Source organism: Caenorhabditis briggsae (genome assembly GCF_000004555.2).
Source record: "Caenorhabditis briggsae complete genome, chrV, whole genome shotgun sequence".
Lineage (NCBI taxonomy): Eukaryota > Metazoa > Nematoda > Chromadorea > Rhabditida > Rhabditidae > Caenorhabditis > Caenorhabditis briggsae.
In genome coordinates, this window is record NC_013488.2 from 3053644 (window position 1) to 3068542 (window position 14899).

General features: G+C 36.2%; 5 protein-coding genes across 5 annotated transcripts in view; 4 read left to right on the forward strand and 1 right to left on the reverse strand.

Moving 5' to 3' along the window:
- Nucleotides 1–3680, forward strand: part of CBG16978 — a gene marked incomplete at both ends in the record, with an annotated part of 5485 nt that extends 1805 nt beyond the window's left edge. Inside the window, one exon of the mRNA XM_002648807.1 lies at nt 3545–3680. Within this exon, the coding sequence (XP_002648853.1) occupies nt 3545–3680 (136 nt within the window). The remainder of the gene's footprint in view (nt 1–3544) is intronic.
- Nucleotides 367–1874, forward strand: CBG16979 (the record flags this gene model as incomplete). The annotated part of the gene is made up of 7 exons (XM_002648808.1): nt 367–479; nt 526–792; nt 854–971; nt 1262–1362; nt 1411–1557; nt 1601–1757; nt 1797–1874. 7 exons carry the CDS (start codon nt 367–369, stop codon nt 1872–1874), a joined length of 981 nt encoding a protein of 326 aa, XP_002648854.1.
- Nucleotides 3681–4067: 387 nt separating the features above from the next.
- Nucleotides 4068–5187, reverse strand: Cbr-srh-95 (the record flags this gene model as incomplete). The annotated part of the gene is given in 4 exon segments (XM_002648809.1): nt 4068–4250; nt 4252–4721; nt 4774–4919; nt 4973–5187. Coding segments are annotated over 4 exon segments (1014 nt in total), but the record flags the coding sequence as incomplete, so codon positions are not given.
- A 2737-nt stretch (nt 5188–7924) lies between these two features.
- CBG16981 lies at nt 7925–10368 on the forward strand (the record flags this gene model as incomplete). Its single annotated transcript, XM_002648810.1, has 9 exons — nt 7925–7997; nt 8392–8488; nt 8607–8882; nt 8935–9008; nt 9235–9335; nt 9626–9786; nt 9917–10039; nt 10090–10246; nt 10294–10368. 9 exons carry the CDS (start codon nt 7925–7927, stop codon nt 10366–10368), a joined length of 1137 nt encoding a protein of 378 aa, XP_002648856.1.
- A 1764-nt stretch (nt 10369–12132) lies between these two features.
- Nucleotides 12133–14899, forward strand: part of CBG16982 — a gene marked incomplete at both ends in the record, with an annotated part of 3523 nt that continues 756 nt past the window's right edge. Inside the window, 6 exons of the mRNA XM_002648811.1 lie at nt 12133–12341; nt 12383–12441; nt 13639–13745; nt 13789–14190; nt 14236–14318; nt 14372–14628. Coding sequence (XP_002648857.1) covers nt 12133–12341; nt 12383–12441; nt 13639–13745; nt 13789–14190; nt 14236–14318; nt 14372–14628 — 1117 coding nt within the window. The remainder of the gene's footprint in view (nt 12342–12382; nt 12442–13638; nt 13746–13788; nt 14191–14235; nt 14319–14371; nt 14629–14899) is intronic.

The window sequence follows — 14899 nt, forward strand, 5'->3', positions numbered from 1 at the left end:
TGAAAAAGCCCTAATCATCATTTAAATTGTAATTTTTTATTCAAAACTTGTGACAATAAATTGTTGGTTTTTTGGTCCACCTCTTCACTTTTCGGTATAGAAAGAAGTTCAGTGATTTGTGTTTTCTGAGATTTTGAAAATCAGCTGTTGCTCATTTCATAAAAATTTATCATCAAGTTAATAATTTTATATTATTCAAAAGCTATGCCCCATGAAGCCTTCACTGGGATTAATGATACTACCATTTGTTTTTTTGCTAATTTACTTTCTCAAATTTCGGGATCAACTTTCAATTTAAGATTTTACATTTCCATTCCATGTGTAATCGTAAATATTTTTCACCTAATTGTACTCAATCAAAAGCTAATGAGGACCAACTCTATCAACAATTTGATGAGTGGAGTTGCAGTTTGTGATTTGACTAATATGGCGTATATTGTCTTTACGAAAGTTCTATCAATATTTGTTTCAACTCGATGGTACTTGGCGAATCCTAAGTTTTAATAAAACAGAAAAATTTTCCAGCTTCAATATTTATGGATATTACAAAATATTCATGGAACATTGGTTCCAAAGAGCCGATGAAATTTTTCGTCCTTCTTCTGCATGGCTCAGTGTTATCATATCACTTGTTCGTGTTCTAGTCGTCAAATTTCCGTTGAATTCAAAATTCGATGTACTTTCCAAACCAAAATTTGCAATCGCTTCTATTCTAGGAACTATTTTTGTTTGGTTTTTGCCCGTTTTCTTTTTCAGAGCAGCAGACAGAATTGAAGACGCAAATTCGCCATGGTATCCTCCTGATGAGTTGAATATTGCTGTTTTTCACTATTAAAACACAATAAAATTGCAGGTGTAGTTTTTCAGAAAATTACACCGAGCCACGATATCAGTATGGAGTACCCGAATATTTTCTGTCAGGCTTGATGATGTCTTCCAAATTGTATCAATACATAGGCGGATGTGGAAAGGTACAGTAACGGTACTTTTTTTTATAAACAGACGGCTGACATGAAAGCAAAACTACTAGTAAATTTGTACATAAAAGCCCTTTGAAGTGTTAAACTTGTGTACCCAACGTTGGAGGTGCCGCGTTGCTACTAGCTTAGTTACGGTGGTGCCAGCTGCGCTGCTGGCCGGTGTCAAATACAGGTATACCATTTTTCGAATACCGTCATCTTGAATCTCTTGCCGCGTTTTGTTTCATATATTTTAGCTCTATTCAAAATATTGAGCTTGAACAAAAATATGTCCTGTTTAGATTGGTCTTACTGTTATACTCCCAATTCTCACCCTCTTGTTGGTCATTGAAATTCGAAAAGCAGAACGAAATAGAAATAATGTTATAGCCTCTCAAAGAACGTATGTTATGGTATTGTTTTTTATAACACCTCAAATCCAAATATTCAGGAGCACAAAAAACAATCAAACAACAAAAATGATTTTTTCCATGACACTGGCTTCCATGATTACTGAAGGTATTAATGGAATTCTCCTGTTCTGGACAACAGCCTATCAGGATGGTAGCTATGATAATATAAGCTATAGGAGAAAGATGTAAATATTCGAAAAATTGTTGTGAAAGATTTGTTTGTTTCAGATTTGTCATCACAAGTTTTGAGTCCATGAATGGTATATTGATTGTCCTGAACACCATGTCACACTTTTTCTTCGCATTGATGCTATCGTCTCAATATAAAAATACTGCAAAAAATCTGTTCATTTGCAAAGTTCTTGGAATACCAAAGTTCACTTCGGTATGAAAATAAGGAAACATTTTTAATGGATTTTTTTAGAGCCGAGCAGTATCAAATATAAATATGGCAAGTTCTACCTCAGCTAGTACCAACCACGGACTTGTCAAAGTTGATTAACTGATAACATTTTAACAAATTCTGATTTATTTTATAAAAAACGTCACTTCCTCTCCATTCTTTGATTTTCTTATCGTCACCTCTTTTTTACGACTTGCATCTTGTTTGACAATTTTTCTCCACTCTCAATGAATTGATAATAATATTTTTCCATTGACTTTTCTGTCGAAACTCCAGCTACACAGCCATGGAGCTAGTCGTAAATCCACCCCAACAAGTTTTCGACCAACTGATTCATTGGGCAGCTGTGACCCATGGATGGGGTCACATGCCATACGACTATCAATTTTATGCGAAAGGATTTGATGGTTATTGGTTTATTTGTATGGTGGATCCTAGTAAAGGTGAGGAGCTGGCTAAACTGTTAGAAGAAAACCCTGGGAAGAATAAGTATTGCCTTTTAAGGATTTTTTGTTTGGAAGATTCCTATAAATACACTGTACATGACATTCGGCCTTTCGTCCTCTTCCCTTGAGATTCCAGAAAAGATCTGTAAAACATTGGAAAACAGGGTGTTCAACGAAATGAATACGTTTTGGGTTATCTGACGGAAAGATAGTGTAGATCTTTTGTTCTTTTAAAGAAATCTGCAGCGCATGAAGACGGCAGGTTTAGACTGAGCTATGCTCTCGTAAATTGCAGCTGCGAGGTTTAAAATCCCCAGCTACAAACTCGCGAAATCCAACTACACAGTTATAAACTCCCAGCTACGCTGTCGCTAACCCAAGCTATGGCTTCATGCTTTTCAGACGACTCTACCAATTTTGTGGCTGGCGGAAGTTTAGCGCGATGTACTGATGGAAATGGGAACCCATTGTACTCCATTGGTCTTTTTTACTGTCAAGAGGAGTATCGTGGACAAGGATACGGAAAGCCAGTGTTCAAGGCAATGATGGACATTGTGGGCGAGGATAATTGCGTTTTGATGGCTGGTAACATTACAAGAGTCGACTTGAAAACAGTTAATTTCAGCGCCCGATATGTCTCAAAAGTACGCCGACATTTTCGGATTCAAGGAAATGCCAGTTTATTGTCATAACAAGCTGATAATCGTGCCAAGCAAAATGGACTTTGCTGAAAAAATTTCGGACGAATATATTACCAAAGTTAGTTCAAAATTTTTAACCCGATATATCTTGTTTCCTTTTGCAAGACATCGAAAAGTGGTCAACTGACGAAATGTTTATCATAATATCACTAACATTTTATCAATGAACCGTTTTTTGATACCTCTCAGAAGAAGACAGATAAATTTGGTTTTTAGAATTGGACTGAAGTAGACCCGGATCAACTAAACGTCTATGACAAATCCGTCTGTTTTATGGACCGCAAAAATCGAATGCAACTTTGGTTTTCACAACACCAAGTTTATACAAAAGTAAGTCTTTGGACAATTTCTTTTCAACAGGTCCATTTTTTGAGGTGGCATTTGATTCCAAACAGAACATTATGGGGTACTGTACCATCCGTGTAGTCAATTTGAATCGTCTGGTTGTTGACCCATTTTACGCTGAAAATCCGGAAGTTGCTGTACAATTGCTAACAGACGTTTGTAAAATGATTCCGGATTTTGAAACGTTCGAATTGCTCCTTTTCCGGTTCCCAGCGATAAATGAGGGAATTGAAGTGTACTTTTTAAATTATTTTTTGTTGTTAATTTTTATTTTCAGAATGATCTCCCAGCTTTGTCCAATTGGAAGCTTCACAATCCGCGTAGCTAATAGAACTCAATTCACCAGAAAATTGTTGGAATCTCGTGATGAGGTCGTGTATTCTGTTGCCTGCACAACACATGGATTTGTTTGAACATTTGGATTTTTTTTAAATTAAAACCTTTTGCGTCGAATCAATAAATTCTTATCTATACGTTTATACATTTTGGCCGGCCGTGATTTGCACAGCTTTGGCTTGAATTGGGATATGCTAGTCTTTGAAATGTAACAATAATAAGTGGAATAATAATTTTTGATGTTCTGGGGACATTGAAAAAAATTTAATGAAAAAGTTGACGACAGTCAGGGCAGGTGCATATGCATGAAACGAAAAAAATTAATTTATTTATAGTTTTCCAAAAATAAATGAAAGTCCATCAAAGTTAAACGAAATTCCTTCCAATGCTGGAACTCGCACATAACTCGTGTACTGGAACGATTTGGATTTTCGGTTCTGTAAATTTCAGAAATCTGGAATTAGAAGAAAAAAAACCAACAAACCTCTGTATTTGCCGAATCCAAATAACTGTTTCACAGCAATCCTAAAAGGATGATGTATCGAAAGAATCAACAAACTTTCAGCCAATCCATTCAGCCCAAAAAATATTACAGTCAAATTCATAAGTTCTTGTCTGTAATTTTCCGTGAAAACTAACACTAACAAACCAGCTGCAGGCACCAGGAAAAACCGGAATAGCAGTTTGAAAAATGATTCCAATGAAAAAGGTTCGTTGTGCTTGGCGAGTTCCAGAAGCAATCGTTGTTTTGGGAGAAGCTAAGAACAAGTAGTATACTGTACAAGCCACATGGAAGCCTAAGTTTCCAAAGGAGTGAATACCAAATCCGGGAAACAAGAATTTCAGAAAAAATTGTCTGAATTCAGGGTCAGGAATAAATATCGTCACGGGAAACTCAAAAAACTCTTTGGTAGGGCAAGGATAAATTTTAAGAGCTTCCAGTTTTTCGGATTCTTCTGCTGTAGAGAAATAATTCATGGATATTAATATAGCGAGGTTTATCGATAGTAAAAGACTATGGTAGCAGATTCTAGAAACCTTTCGAGTCATTCGAAATCGATTTTGTGGAAGAGCACTGCTCCGGCTCTCAAATAAGTAGACGTAGGAACTGCAGAGGACTGGAAAAATGGTTTTCGACATGAGCCAATTTTAGAATGAAAACGAACATACACAGAGCTGAAAACTGACCAGTGGCCAGTTGTGGGGTAAACGGTATCTCTAAAGAACTCAAAATCCCGACACCGGAAAAGACAGTAGTTGGAAGAAATACATCCGGTGTTGATAGCGTACAAAGCATCAAATCGAACCAAGTACACCTTAACAGTTTTTTTACAAAGATTACTGTAGATTTTGAGAATTCAACTCTCACCAGAAATGATTAACCAGCAATGGCAATTTCATATTTTTCATGGTTCTAGGTGTTTTTGCCCAAATGATATAAAAAGTGAATATTTGAATTGGAGATGCTATAATTTGAATCGCATGGCTGGGATATGCTACACCTTGCCACGTGGCAAGCCAATTATGAGACAAATTGCAATTTGAGTAATTAGTGGAATAGTAATTTTGAAGTTCCGGGGACATTGGAAAAAAGTACTTGTTTTATAAAATGAGAAGAAAAGTTGACGACAGTCGGAACAGGTGAATATGCATAAACCATTTGAAAATCAGAGCGCAGACGTTAAAAGTGGGGGGGGGGGGGGACAGGAGATTTTTCGTAGTTTTTTTATAGTTTTCTGCGTGTATACACCCAGTGCGCGCTACTTGACGACAGTTTTTTTGAAAAATTTTTCACTAGATTTCTTCAATGTTTGGTAATTATTCCCGATTTTTCTTGTTATTCGGCCATTCTATGTCGCCACATGAAAACAGAAAAAAAAACGAAAAATCACAGATGAGATTCAAACCCGCGATGCACTCTACCGTAACGGTGTACAACTCTTAATGTCACTCTGCGTACAGCGGTCGTCCTCGCCTTTATGTATGCAACCGGGCGGTGGCTTCCTCTTAGCTCAGTCGGTAGCGGCGCCGCACCCTCAATCCTCGCCCCTACAAGTTCAACTCCTCGAGGGGCGTATGTAAACGGAATTTCGAGCAATTTATTTTTTTCATGTCCTCCCACCTTTAAAGATTGAAAACAAATGTTTTTTGGCTCTGTTTAGCCAAGCCATGCGATGGAAATTATATCGTTCCCAATTCGCTGAGTATTTTGAGAACCTTCTGAAAATTTTTAGATAAGTATGTGCGACCCCCGAGGTTTTTTTTTCTTTTTTCCAAGCGATCAAAAAATTTAGGTCGGATGTTTTTTTCGGGAATAAATTTTTTGAATTCCAGAGGCTTTTATGGTCTTCAGAAATTTCAGAAAAAATCTTTGCTTTTCATATTTAATTGAATTATATGCCTCTAAGTATTATTTAATTATCGGATCTCCGATTTCGCAAAGGTTATTTTCAACTGCTCTGTCTGTTTTCAGTTTTTTTTTCTAATGTTAAGTGAGTCTTTCTTACTTATTTCTTACAGAAAAAGTTAATTTCGAAATTCGAATAGATATATTCAAATGTCCCCGGAACTTCAAAATTACTATTCCACTAATCACTCAAAGTGCAATTTGTCTTATAATTGGCTTGCCACGTGGCAATGTGTAGCATATCCCAGCCATGCGATTCAAATCATAGCATCTCCAATTCAAATATTCACTTTTTATATCATTTGGGCAAAAACACCTAGAACCATGAAAAATATGAAATTGCCATTGCTGGTTAATCATTTCTGGTGAGAGTTGAATTCTCAAAATCTACAGTAATCTTTGTAAAAAAAACTGTTAAGGTGTACTTGGTTCGATTTGATGGTTTGTACGCTATCAACACCGGATGTATTTCTTCCAACTACTGTCTTTTCCGGTGTCGGGATTTTGAGTTCTTTAGAGATACCGTTTACCCCACAACTGGCCACTGGTGTATTTTCAGTTGTGTGTGAGTTTGCCTTTTTTTCAAAAATTAGCTCAACTAAGGCGCCACAACACCTCGTCGTCTCACATTTTGATGAAAATTTCAGGATATTTTTGTGTCTTTGACCTATGTTCTGTAGTTCCCTCGTAATTGAGGTGAAATTTATTTTTCCAGGTATGTGCAGTTCCTATCTCTACTTATTCGAGAGCCGGAGCAGTGCTCTGCCACAAAATCGATTTCGAATGACTCGAAAGGTTTCTAGAATCTGCTACCATAGTCTTTTACTATCGATAAATCTCACTATATTATTATCAATGGTTTTTTTCTCCACAACAGAAGAATCGAAAAAACTGGAAGCTCTTAAAACAGATCCTTGCCCTACCGAAGAGTTTTTCAAGTTTCCCGTGATTTTTTTTCATTTCGGACCCGGAAATCCGTCAATATTTTCTGAAATTCTGGTTGCCTCTAATCGGTTTCCAATGGCTAGGAAACTTGGGTTTCCACGTGGCTTCTACAGTATACTTTTTATTTTTAGCTTCACCCAAAACAACGATTTCATCTGGAACTCGCCGAGACCAACGAACGTTTTTCGTTGGGATCATTGTTCAAACTGCTATTCCTTCATTGCTTTTTATTGTTCCTGCAATTGGTTTATTGGTTTCAGTTTTTACCAAAAATTATAGACAAGAACTTATGAATTTGGCTGTAATTATTTGTGCGCTGAATGGATTGGCTGAAAATTTGGCGATTCTTTCGATACATCATTCTTTCAGGATTGCTTTTAAAAAAATGTCGGGGCTTGGGAGCAACAGCGGTTCGTAGATTTTTGTTTAATCCTGACTGAAATTTACAGAATCGAAAATCCAAACAGTTCCGGTAAACAAGTTTTGTGCAAGGGCAAGTTTCAGCTTTGGGAGGACTTTAGTTTGAATTTCGGGCTTTCATTCATCTTAATTCAGTTTATTAATTTATTATCAGTACTTTTTTGACAAATATAAAATATATTGAATTAAATTATTCTCGATTTATGCATGTTCACCTAATCTGACTGTCATCAATTTTTTAAAACTTCATACAAAAATTAATTTCCTACAGTTGAAAATTCGAAGTTCGAAATCGAAATTCAACAATCCTCCCCGATCTGAGAATTTTACCCAAAAATTTGTCACTTTTTCAATTTCAAACAAGAAAAAAGACCAAAACAATTTTCTTTATTTAAACTTTCACAATTCACTCAGATAACAAGCTTTTCTCCCCCATAAATAACCAAATATAATTATAAGGTCTAACACATTCTGTCTTTTGTCTCTAGTCTCTTATTTTCTACCCCATACACATATAAAATCAATTTCCTTGTGACCAAACTTTCCTAAATGCCTCCGGAATATAAGCTTGACCATTTCAATGGTTCTAGTAACTCTACAGCATCTGTGCTAGTGGATTACGGTAATTTTCTCATTAAATGTTTATATTATACTTTAAAAGTAGAGATAGTTTTTGCTTGTATCGGAATATTGGTCAACATTTTCCATTTGACTATTTTGACTAGGAAATCAATGAGGACAGGTTCAATCAATATTATTTTATTGGCTATTTCGATTTGTGATTTTTATAATATGAGCCGAATTGTGGGGGATTTTGTTATTGGAGTGATACAAGATGATATTTGGTAATGCGAAAACAAAATGATATTAAAAAAAAAGGTATCTTGTCTATAAACAAAGTTACAGACAAAAAAGAGAGGCCCGGCACGGGCCCACGCGACATGGTCTGGCCACTTTATGACTTGTAACTTTGTTCATAGGCAAGACACCGTTTTTCGAATACTATAATTTTGTAGAACCCGTTAAGTTCTATCATGTTTCATTTGGTTGGTCTAAAAATATTGCTTCTGAAAGAAACTATGGTAAGACCCGTGAGGGCCCGGCAAAGATCAGGTTGGAAGTATGCTAAGTCTCTCAATGGAAAATAGGCACATTCAAAGTCTTTGAAAATATTGCTCCAAATTTTTTCGTCTGTCGGAAAATTTAATTCTCTCTAAATTCATAATTTCAGCTATTGGCCATCGAGCTATTATTTTGAAGTCTTCGGCATCGTAGAACGAGCTTTATACGACGTTTTTCGACGTCTGATTGTCTGGTTCGCCGTTCTTATGGCATTAATTCGCTTCGTGGTTATCAAAAATGCCATGAGTCCGACATTTCAAAAATTTTCTGAAACATTTTTCGGTTTAATTGTCATCCTTATCAGTATGTTGTTGAGTTGTGGGGTTACTGGTATTCGTTATTCCCATGAGAAAATTATGAACGGATCTTACAAAATTCCTAAAGAGTAACGCTTTTTTTTTGAATTATCGAACAACTTTTTAACTTCGAATTCTCAGATGCGTTTCAAAATTCCCGCCAAATTTCAAGGCAAGAATTTATTTGCCGTTGATTGATGAGGAGTTCTGGAAAAGTTGGGGATTTTTTGGATTGCGCACTTATACAATGATTGATGGATTATTGAAGGTTTGGATTTCCAACATTTTTGAATTTTCAACATAACGGATTTTCAACATCAAAATTTTATGTATAATCAAAAAAATAATATTGTTGAAAAATTCTAATAATTTTCACAGCTTTTATAAGCATTAATGGCGGTCGAAAGTTTTATGAGTTCAAAAAGTAGAAATTGTTTTCAGATAATTTCATGTATGGCACTGCCTATTCTCACATTTTTATTGATTATCGAGTTGGAAATCGCAAGAAGAAACCGGAGAAAACTGTCAGGGAAAGATGTGAAGTGAGGTTTTGATTCAGCTACGCAGTTGAAAACTCGGCTCTTTATGAAAAAAGGGGACATGAGACAAAAGGGGGGGGGCACGCTATTTCAAACAGCCTTGTCGGAAAACTCGCCCCAGTGAACGTGAAAAATCACTGCGCAACGTGTCAAATTTTCGTTGGCTGAGGATTAAACTTTTAAACGTTGGGCGAAAAAATCGCGAGTTGCAATTTGACAGAAAATATATAGGTCAAAAGGGGGGGGGGGGTTGGATGTTTCTATGAAGGTTTCAAACTTTTAACATTTTTCAGCACTTTTTGAAATTTTCAGTTTGTGTCTTTTTTTGTTCACACACTATTTTTCATGCAAAAAACCAACCTAAACTGATATTTTTCAAAGTGATAAATTTGTACGGAAACAAGCGCAAAGTACGAAATTTTAATCGAAACAGTCACAAAACTTTAAAAAACTGGTAATTCTTAACTTAGTCCACGTGTTTACCTATGGGCCCCCTTTTTCTCATGGGCCTCCTCGTCGTAAAGAACCGAAAACTCTAGCTACGCGGTTCTGAGCTCCACTTTCAACTTTCAACGAAATTTCAGTACCAAACCGGACCATACCACAAAAATGATTACACTCATGACAGCTGCATCGATTATTGCAGAATGTCCTATCGGAATTCTCTATGTTGTACTTAGCTCATCAGATACGTTCCAAGGGTTTTAGTGAGTTTGTTTTTCTAAACAATTAACAATTTTCAAAAAAAGAGTTCTAGCATGCTCGCTGCCGATATGAGTTCAATTTGGGAAATATTTCCGGCAATCAACTCGTCAACTCATTGTTTAATTTGTTTTATCATTTCTACGCAGTACAGAAAAGCAGTGGAAGACACTTTTTCTTTTCTTGTTTCTACCAAAAAAGATACCAGTGTGGTGAGCTTAAAATTAATGAAAGGTTTTTTAAAATCTAAGATTTTCAGATAAGCGTTTCTTCAAAATCGAAGTCTGGAAGTGTGGCAAATCAAGCAGATAAGAGGAGGAAGAGTGAATATTGATTAAACTTTTTTTTCCTAGAAGATCCTATAAAAACACTGTACATGATTTTTCGATTTCTGTCTTTTGTAGAGATTCAAGATAAGATCTGCTAAACGTTGGAAAATCGGGTGTCCAACGAAATACGTTATGGGTGATCTGACGGAAAGATATTGAAGATATTTTGTTCTTTTAAGGAAATTTGCAGTTCATATAGACTGAGCGAGGTGATCTAGCTACGCGATAGTGACTGTCAGCTAAAAGTAAGCGGTAGTGAATTCCAGCGACATGTTCGAACAGTCCAGCTACGTGGTCCTGGTTTTCAGCTGCATGGATGTGAGATGTGCGCTCGAAACTTCCAGCTATGCGGTCAAAAACTCTAGCTACGCGGTTGTGACTGTCAGCTAAGCGGTTGTGAACTCCAGCTACGTGGTTGTAATATTTAACTACAGGTCGGGAATTCCAGCTACACGATCGAGCTACGCTGTCACAAACTCTAAAGCAATTTTGAACATTCGACCTTTTCTTGGCGACTACAAAATTTTCGTATTCCACCACCAAAGTTCTACGTAGATCTGCGAAAAAATGATCCGTATCTTCAAAAATCTCTCTGCGAAACTGTGATCTCTTGTATAATGATCGCTTACTTAAAACATCTTTTCAAAAACTTTGATTTAAAATTCTGATTTTTTACTGTATTTTGTGTATTGACTTGTGTGTTGATGCTTTTCTTCTTTGCCCTTGCTTTTGTGTGTTTTCCTCCGAATACTGTTTCTAATCTTTACAAGATCTTCTGAATGTCAATTGAGAAGAATTTAGTCACAAGGAATATTTCTGCAAGGATTGCGCTTATAAAGTTTAGGGGTGATTGCCCACCTGTTGTACTCTCCTTTCTTGTTCGCTTTTCGTTCGTGAACCATCCGTTATTCATCCGCAATTCATCCGTTTGCTCATTTATCGCCCATTTCCCGTCAAATCGTTGCGAACTCACTTTCCAGCTCCTGTCACAAAAATTTTAAGATACATCACTTCAAAAACATAAACTACAACACGGGCATACATCCCAACAGAGATTAAATCTTTGAGAATATTTTTCCGAAAAGGAGGATGATCAATAGAAGACACGTTGTACGAAAGATAGTTTAGTCTTAGATTTTTGAAAATACAGTACCAGACGAAAATATGTCATTTTTTGATTTTTCTTTTCATTTTAAAATTGTCAACTCCTGAAAAAAGTTTTCCGGGATTTTTCGATTTGTTTGAAAATTTGTCATTGATAACTTTGTTAGTTTTTTTAGCATTTTCACATTTTCTAAAAGTTCCGTATTACTTGGAATTTTCGGAGTTTTTGAATTTTTGAAGTTCTCCATTCTTTGGAATTTCCGAAATTTGTGAAATATTGAATTTTCGAATTTTTTTGGATTATTCGGAAATTATACATATCTGATAGTTTTAGAAATTGCAGTTTTTCTGCAATTTGTGATTTTTGAGAATTTTTGAATTTATTGAGTTTTGGAGTTTCAAAAACAAATTTTTTCTTTGAATTTTTAAACTCTTTATTATTTTTGAAATTTGCTGAAATTCCAGGACTATTGGAATTTTTTTATTTTTGAATACCATAAAACCTGTAATAGAATGGTACCTAATTTTCACATCTGAGCCTATTCATTTTAGGTTTTGCTTTCATATTTTTTGTAGTTTTGAATATTCCCTTTTTGATTTTTCAATTTTTCCAAAAAAAAACCTTCTCTTTACGTTTTCTAATTTCCAGGTGAAAAGACGTCTATATGACCGGCACTCCTCACAATTACCCTCCAATTTTTCCTCAATCTTCTCCGACCATTTGCAAAATCTGCAGTTATCCAGCCCATGGAAAACATTTCGGCGTTATGACGTGCCGCGCATGTGCAGTATTTTTTCGCCGAGTTGTCAAACTGAATTTGGTCTACCAATGTCTTAAAAATAAGACAAAATGCAGTCTAAACATGATTCGAAGGTGCACATAATGTTTTTTTAATGAAAAATTTCGAATTTCAGGAATTCATGCCGTTATTGTCGATTTCAGAAGTGCCTGAAAATGGGAATGACTTTGGATGGTAGTTGATTTTGAAAATTGCATTTTTTGTGTGTAGTTTGCTTAGACTCTTAAACATCAGCACTCACTTTTCTTCAGTGTTATCGCTACCGGAAATCTTGGAAACGCTTTTAATAGAAAATCGTGGTGGATCTTTGGTAGAGATGTTTTGAAACTTTTCCTTTGAAAATCTAAAGCTACGAAGTCGAGCATTTCAGTTGTTGTGGTGTTCAGTTATGTACCGTAAACTAACTAATAGAAGGCCACCCAAATCGTCAACTTTGAGTTGATGTATCTCAATTCTAGTAAAATATACGAAAAAGTGATAAACTGACAAAATGTTTCTCATAGAATGTTTTGTCAGTTAACCACTTTTTGAAATAGTTCACAGGAACCGACCTATTAGGTTGGAAGGAAAGTAACTGTCCATTTTTTAATTCGTGAATAACACGAAAGCAAGAATTACCCAAGATTGACAGTATGCACCGTCGCGGTCCATGACATGTTGACAACATCCAGGCAACTTGTGAATACCATACCTCCAAAAGCCAGCTGGCTGCGACTCAAAGTATTTTTTGAGTCCACATTTTATCACATCTGCAGTGTTAAATTATTTCCCTTCAGATGACGTTGCATATCTCCTAATAATGAATGATGAAAGGGCCAAATCAGGAGTTGGAAGGGCGTAAAGGAGGAACGTCCAGCTGAAGCGACCCAGGTTTTACTTGACTTTCCGTGGAACTTAGGATCTCGCATCATTTAAGGAAAGTCAATTCAATCCTAAGACTCTTTGGATGGACGGCTCTTCACATTCCTTAAACTGCAGATTTGACACTTTCATTATTGGTTATTCGGAGATATGCAACGTCATCTGAAGGGAAAATTATTTTACAGTGTAAAAACGGCACTCCAGGTATGCTTTGATTCGCAGCTGGCTTCCGGAGTAATGGTATCCACAAGTTACCTGAATATTGCCAACATGTCGTGGACCACGACGGTGCATACTGTGAATCTTTGATAATTCTAGTTTTTGTGTTATTCACGGATTAAAAATTGTACAGTTACTTTCCTTCCAACCTAATATATAAGCTCAAAGATAGGTTTGGGTGGCCATGTATTAGTGCTTACGGTATGTGAACTTCAGTTAGGCTATCCAAAATTCCACTTACGCAGTTGCAAACTTTAGCTACCCTGTCACGAACTATATAACACCTTCCAGCAGTTGATAAAAATGTGGATGACAAAGAGTTGGATGAAATGGAGAATGATGAATTAGAGCCAAAAAAGAGTTCATTCAAACTCAGCGATGATCAGTTGAGAACTGAGGTGATTTGTTTTTTTCTCCAAAAAATCAATTCAATATTTCCAGTATCAATTCTACCAACGTTCAATCCTGTCCCCTGAGAATTCCAGTTCTATCCATATGGAAATTTACAAAATATTCAAATTCGAACTTCCGAAAATGGAAGCACATCGCTTGGCTGGTCTCGGACCAATCGCCAAATTCAAAGAAGGCCTTCGGTTGATTCGATCGTCTCAAAAAACCAATAATCTCAAAATCGATAATCGATTTTCTAGATCGAAATTGATTTTTCACTGGAAAAGACAAGCAAGGACAATGGCTTATTTGCTTATTCACTCTTTTGAATTTCGATATTTAGAGCTGGATCAGCAGATGAAAAGGTTCAGAATTTGCTGGAAAAGTGTGTATCGACTAGAACGGATTCTGGCAACAGTTGAGATTTTCGGAAAGTCGTGTATTACGGAAAAGGTTGGAATTCGAAAATGAATATTTTTAAAAATTGACGAATTTCAGTTTGTTGTGCTCTCAAACGAGATTGGAATTCGAATAAATGATTTGGATATTGAAGGAGTTGGAGGGAATTCGAGAGCTATTCGGTATGGAAATTTGGGTATTTTTAAACTTTTCAAAGTTAACTTTTGTATTTTAGAAACTTTCAAAAATATGCTCAAAGACTCCTCAGAGATGTGGCTGGACCGTTGATCGAATTGAAGTTGTCCATGGAGGAGCAATCGTTTTTAATGATGAATTTTCTTTTGTTTCTTGGCAAGGTACAACTCTCCCGCATACGGTTCCCACACATTTCTGAAACATATAAAAGAGAGACTCGCGGCGAACAGAATGGTTGTTTCAGTTTGTTCCTCCTTTGGGATCTTTTCATTTTTCTTTTGTATACTTTTCCCTCTCGTTCGTTCGTCTGTTATAATTTTTCTATGTGTTCAAACATTTTTTTTAAAAAAACATACTGTAAAACCTGTATTAAGAAGGGCCGGCCCTTCTATTTTTCCAAACCCCTCTTGGAGGGCCCTTCTATTAAAGGGGGCCCTTCAAATACAGATTTTACGGTATTTCAATTGCTGCAAAACTTGTTTATTGTAAAAATCCTATCCGGGGCCGGGCCCTTCATTAAACCTGAAAAACTAACAAAAAACTGAATTTTCGCTTGGGCTTCTGCGCT